The 6,522-nt window shown below is 32.0% G+C and overlaps 1 protein-coding gene across 7 annotated transcripts; it reads right to left on the bottom strand.

Moving 5' to 3' along the window:
* Window positions 1–310: 310 nt before the first annotated feature.
* LOC141667108 (bifunctional protein FolD 1, mitochondrial-like) lies at window positions 311–4,335 on the bottom strand. Of its 7 annotated transcripts, none has more exons than XR_012552509.1 (6): window positions 3,991–4,335; window positions 3,628–3,718; window positions 3,072–3,287; window positions 2,815–2,982; window positions 986–1,053; window positions 311–802 (listed from the first exon to the last, which is right to left on the bottom strand). XR_012552509.1 is itself a non-coding variant. In XM_074473469.1 (6 exons), the coding sequence occupies exons 3-6, from the start codon at window positions 3,225–3,227 to the stop codon at window positions 695–697; spliced, it is 504 nt and encodes a 167-aa protein (XP_074329570.1). In that variant the 5' UTR covers window positions 3,228–3,287; window positions 3,628–3,718; window positions 3,991–4,330; the 3' UTR covers window positions 311–694. The 7 variants fall into 7 exon arrangements, 4 of the variants coding, with proteins under 4 accessions (XP_074329570.1, XP_074329571.1, XP_074329573.1 ...); XR_012552510.1 differs by having other exon boundaries at window positions 986–1,047; XR_012552508.1 differs by having other exon boundaries at window positions 986–1,050; window positions 3,991–4,333.
* Between the last annotated feature and the right edge of the window lie 2,187 nt (window positions 4,336–6,522).

The raw sequence follows: 6,522 nt of genomic DNA, 5'->3' as shown, positions 1-6,522 counted from the left end.
ACACTTCACTGATCTACTGTAACAGAGAAGAAAACGTTACAATAGGCAACTAATGTGATACTGTAATTCCCAAATGTAACACAAAATGAGTGATACATTAGGCTCAGTCAAGATTGCGAAAGTGGGCCCCTCTATATCCTATTGTAATAGTCTGTTTTATCTATTATAACACAATTTTTTTGTAATAAAGCAACAGTAGCATATCTAATGTAACATTGTATATAAACATATATTACCGTAGAATAGAGGCAAATGTAACATATTATTTTAAAATTTTTAAAATATATGCTCAGTTTAAAAAACAATCCCATTAACAACAAAACATCAAAATTGCCATAAATAAGAGTCTTAATCTCCAAACCATACTACTAAACAGTCTCAACTCCATATTATACTACTACATTATATCTAAATTACGCCAACTTCAACTTCGGACGACCTCGAGAATATTTTTTGAGTACAAACTGGTATAAAAAAATACTTTATGAGTAGTAGTCTGTAGATACAATGATACCATAAGCTTGCCAGTTATACAGAGGGAATTTATTAGGAATTCATAATAAATTCCGTTGTAGTAATCTTTGGGTAACTTATGACGATCCTCGAGAATTGCTGCGAAAGGTATTACGCTTGTTCGGCTTTTGACAAGCTCGAAATCTTCACCGTATCGAATGGCCAGCCTTCTGTCACCATTTCAAACACCGAACAGATTATGACCTATTAGACCAACAAAAGCTGCCACTGCTATGGAGTTCCTAATCCATATTGTGTGAGTAAGACACCACATCACCTGCCCAACCATCTGAACAGGAACAGAATTTATATAAGCATGTCATTGCATTATTACATACATACTGAAGCATTATTTATCTGAAATGTACTCTGCATAAACTCAAACTCTATCAGTTAAAAGATACAGAAAAGAGTTCTTAGTATTTAAAAAATGAAAGAAATAATAACATATGTAAATAGTGGACATTATCACCTGCGGGTGCCTAGTAATTCTCATGATCCCACTTTCCCAAAGATGCATTTTGGGCCTGTCAACTGCTGCTACCTCTAACAAATTAAACGTTGATGGATAGAGAAAGAAAAAGGAAACAAAAACTAGAAAAGAAACATCCAAACTGAAAATTCAACTACTGGGTTTATGTTAAAATTTTAGCATTATTTAGATGATAAAAAGAAACATCCAAACATTCATTTTTAATAAAATTGAGCATAATCTTTATTTCTTAATACCAATATTTTTCAAATTTTGAAATGGATATCCTAAAATTTCAAAAGATTTTTCAAGATGTTAAATGAATATTATAATCCAGCAAGATACTAGCTTAAATAAAACATAATACAATATAATATTTTTAATATTGCTAAAATTTTGTCAGACACTTCAAATTTTACTAATAATTAATTCTATCTTTTTAAAGAAAAGAGTACACTATAAGCACATTGTAATTCTTATACTTGAACCAAGTTATTCCATAAATCCAAAAGTATATACATATTTAAACTAATATAAAATTTACATATTCTCATGTAATAATTAAATAAGTTGTTTATCATATTATCTCCTTATTTAATATCGGTGTATTTTTAATTAAATGATTATATAATGTGATCAGTGATATTAAAAAATTTTAATATCTATTAATATATACCTAGATAGAGGGTGGTACACAAGCACTGGGTAGTTAAGAATTGTTTTGCTATATCACTGATCTATCTTTTATCTCTACATTATATCTCTCTGATTCTTCCTTCCCTAATCTCTCTGGTTTATATCTTTATTATGCTATTTCTACTTGTTTCTCTACTTTCTCTACAATTCTTAATACTTTAACATACAAAAAATAAAATAAAAAAAAAATCAGATATTTAATTCAGGAACAATCTTAAGGCATACTAGAGGTTGTTTAACAAGCAGTGGTTAGAGGTTTTTTTATATTTAGCATAACCATTATCACATTTTCAAAACTAACCGTCGTTAAATTAAATGCACAATGTACAAGTACCTTTCTAATAATACAAACATATGTAAGAATGCCAAAGAAATAATATTAAACAAGCAGGATATCTTACATCATACAAAGAAAGTTAATAATATTTACATGATTTAAGTGATAACTAGTTCGCTCTGTATAATAAACATGTTGGGTCTATAGTGTCCTTAAACATGTATACTACGAATCTGACATAAAAGATCTTAATTCTCTTGAAATAATATTATATGTCATGGGAAAGCAGAGCCAGCCAATGCAATCAACTATTTACGTGTGGAAATGGCTCCATGAGTATCTGAACCAATATCTGAAGAGCTTTTACCAGGTATTTAAGATAAACTTCACTTTTTCCATAATATCTTCCACTCCATATAGTGTTTGTTCTGTTGCCTTCTTAATTTATTAGTTTAATAAATTTTCTAATAAAAATTGGAGAGTGTTTAGAGCAATTCACACCCCACTCACTCATGAGCACATATAACAGAATTTGATGTGTTCAAGAATGGGAGATTACGAGATAGTATGACAGCATCGTGCTTGGTAAATTCAAAATCAATAAATGGATATATATCTCATCTAATAGACTTAATTTTACTAACACGCCACATTCATACAACAAAGTTTTTGATTAATATTAACAACAGATATATTAACCAAATGCCAACCTCTCATGTCTCATCCGTGATGGACCAATGTACATGATATAGATGTTTGCAGTTGCAGGAAGATGCCAATTTCAAGGAAGTGAATGACTAGATGAGACATGCATAACATTTGAATTTTAAATTAATATAATAGAGAAAATACTTACTTCGACTTGCTTGGCCCCCATGTCAATGACAACTGCTTCAGGTTTCAGCCAATGACCTCGAACCATATCAGGAATTCCTACATCTGATACTATAATGTCAGCCTGGCGAGTTACAATCTCCAGGTTATCACTACATGTATGCAATGTGCTAACAGTTGCGAGGTGACTCTGTTCATAATTAATACATTATTATAAACTTACTAGCAAATGAATGATATCTGTAATTAAAAAATTAGAATAAACAGAAAAAGTCTTACTTGCAATAATAAGGAAATCGGCAACCCTGAGATCTTGCTTTTCCCTAATACTACAACTCCAGAACTAGCAATTTCAGTACCCTGTCTGAGTAATAACTCGATGCAAGCTTTGGGAGCACAAGGGATAAAAAGAGGATCTCTTCCCATAGCAAGCATTCCTATGTTAAGTGGATGCAGTCCATCAACATCTTTTTCTGGACTCACAAATTCTACAATCTGGACTTCATTTTATTAACACGCCACATTCATACAACAAAGTTGAGAATGCATGACTACACAAAATATTAATGCCCCACTCTACACAAACACGAATATAGACTGTACAATAAATATATATGTTCAATATCAGAAAACAAATTGAGCAAAAATTTAGTAATCACCTCAAGGCTAAAAAAGAGTACATCCCAGAATCTTGAAGATATATCTACACCAGGTCATTAAGTACCCTTTATGTTCTAAATATAACAACTTCTCCCCAATTTCCCAATATTCCTCTTGTCGGAATGTAAACAATTAAGCACCAAAATGAAGGCAATAAAAGGAAGCGGACAATTACCTTTACAGAGCTGCAGGAACTAATCTGGCTGGAACTCTTCTAATTATCACACTTGAATTGCTTGGAATTTGATAAGTTTCATCCTTATACTCTGAATTCAACCAAAATCAGCAACGTAGGTAACACATTTATAAGTTCTAAAACCAAATTAGCCACATGTGAACCGTAAATAAATATAGAGAGAGAGGGAGGGAGAGATGGAGAGAAAGAGGGAGAGGGAGGGGGAGAGGGAGAGAGAGGGGGGAGAGAGGGAGAGAGAGAGAGGGAGAGAGGGGGAGAGAGAGGGAGAGAGGGAGAGAGGGAGAGAGAGGGAGAGAGGGGGAGAGAGAGGGAGAGAGGGGGGAGAGAGGGGGGGAGAGAGACCTTGACCAATAACAAAATCCGAGAAGACTAAATCAAAGTATCGACGACCAGTCTTTCATATCCACCGTATCGAAGTTCACCATGCCGAACAAGCTCACTTTTCGCTTTCGTTATGTGCCCATTTCAAGATATTTTTAAATTTTCAATTGAATTTGTGAATAAGAGGATATATTGGGGATCTAGGTTTATGGCTGAACCATAAACTACCCGATAAAGAGGCTTTTAAATTGAAGCCATAAACACGTGTTTTCAATTAATAAGTCTTCGATTTGTTCTTCATTTTAATTAACATGTGTTCTTGAGATGGTATGTTGTGAGAGAGAATTTTTCAAAAAGATGATGTTGTGAAAGAGACAAGAGAATTTAGTAATGCGTGTTTTCGTTAACTAGGAAAATATACCGCCCAAAGTTTCACTAGTACTAATGTCTATTTTCTAGTCTTTTAATTTTTAATTTTTGTTTTTTATTTAATTTATTAAAACTAGTTACTTAATAAATGTAAAATTGAAATATATCTTATATATTAATTTACATTAAGTTCTAATTTTTTATTTTATTACAAGCTAAATTTTAGAGTCATGAATAATCTAGAATAATTTTAATTATAGTTTTGATAAAATATTCACTTTTAAGTTATAAACTAATTTACATTAAGTTTTAAATTTTTAATACTAATTATTTAATAAATGTAAAATTGAAAAAATATCTTATGTGTTAATTTACATTAAGTTCTAATTTTTTTTATTTTATTACATGCTAAATTTTAGAGTCATGAATAATCTAAAATATAATTTTAATTATAGTTTTTGATAAAATATTCGCTTTAGTACTTTCAAAAAATAAAAGAGTAACTAATGTAACACCATGTCGTGCAACACCGGCACTAAGAGTAACTAAGAGTAACTAAGAGTAACTATTGTAACACTAATTGAGAGGTGTTACAATAGGACAAAAAAAAAATTAACTAATGTAACTCTTCTTGTAACACTTGCATTACATTAGCCCACTTATGGCGTAGTGGTACATTATGAATCGTATGAGAAATATGAATGATCTGGATGAGATTTAACCCTCCTTTATTGAATGAGTGATATTATTGGCCTCTTGATTGAGTAAGACTATAAAATGCATGGTCGTGCTCAAATACTGGTTTGTTTAATAGTTTACTCATTGCTCAAGGAAAGACGGATTGAACGTTAACAGAGGATGACACAATGCATTCCTCGAGTTTGAACTATAATATAAGGCTAAAGGGATTATATTACATTGTACATTATTCACGAAAGGTTTAATGGATCACCGATTTAATTATTATTACTTGGGTAACAATGATGTATTACTAGATGTCGCTCATTGTTTATTATTTTAAATTAGATTTAAAATTATTGCCAACGTAATAATAACCTAAAGGTTCGCACAAAGAATGATTGAAGGATTATTTAATTTAAATTCGGATTTAAATTAAATGTAAGTAATTTGAATTATTTGTTATTAATTAAGTGTGACTTAATTAATTAAATAAATAGGAAATTCAAATTTAATATTAAATCTGAAATTAAGTTATTGGATGATTAAGTGAGACTTAATAATACAATAATTAGAATTTCAAATTTAATAATAATAATAACTCTAAAATTCAGTTTAGGGTTGGAGGCTCATTAACTCTTACCTATATAATATCTTTTTCTAATAGAATTAGGGTTAGACGTTTTATTTGATAAAACATAAACCCTAGCAGCTTGAAGACAGATAGAGAGAGCAAGAAGGCGGCCTCAAGAACGTGCTAGTACACACCCATCCTTCAGGCGATCATTCGTGTGGTAACCTTCAAGGCGTAGACCGTTCCAGCGACGGGCTACGTGGTGATCATTCAAGACCTCCAACTTTTCAGTAACGTAAAGCTTTTTCAGGTAAACATACTGAACTTCAAATTAAATATTATTTTCGCACGGATCCTGCGGAGGGTTTCGATTTTTAAGATTTAAATTTACGTTTTTCATTGCATTTATGTGCTAAAAACCTTCAGGTTTGGTATCAGAGCTACGGTTTAAAGTCACTACCACAAGCCTAGATTGTCGGGAAGGGGGTAGAGGGTTAAGATTAGTATTAAGAAATAAAGAAATAGAACGTCAAGAAGTTGAATACGACTAAATAGTAGGTTTTAGTATGATTCGTGCCGAGATTCGAGATTCTTATTTAGCAACGTGATTTGCGGATAGAAGCGATGGAAAATTCCTTTATTTCGATATCATCTGATTACTCAGAGCCTTTCATCAGAGGGCTGTCATCTGATCCACGTCCTGCTCATCCGCCGGTGTCAGCCATAATACCTGTTGCGACGAATGCACCAATGCGAACTATTCTACCTCCAAGTGTGAGATTACCTATTCAAGGACTTCCACCTGTTGATTCCGACTCTATTGGACATTCGGCTATGGGTATGTCTTAGGATTTTGTTGATCTCATTATAAATCAGATTATCTCCTTCTCTACTTGTGAATTATTCTATCTAAACATTGTTTCTTTTCTCGG

This window comes from Apium graveolens, chromosome 6, assembly GCF_009905375.1.
Source record: "Apium graveolens cultivar Ventura chromosome 6, ASM990537v1, whole genome shotgun sequence".
NCBI lineage: Eukaryota > Viridiplantae > Streptophyta > Magnoliopsida > Apiales > Apiaceae > Apium > Apium graveolens.
Note: the sequence above shows the minus strand (reverse complement) of the source record. Positions and strands in the feature narration are given on the sequence as shown.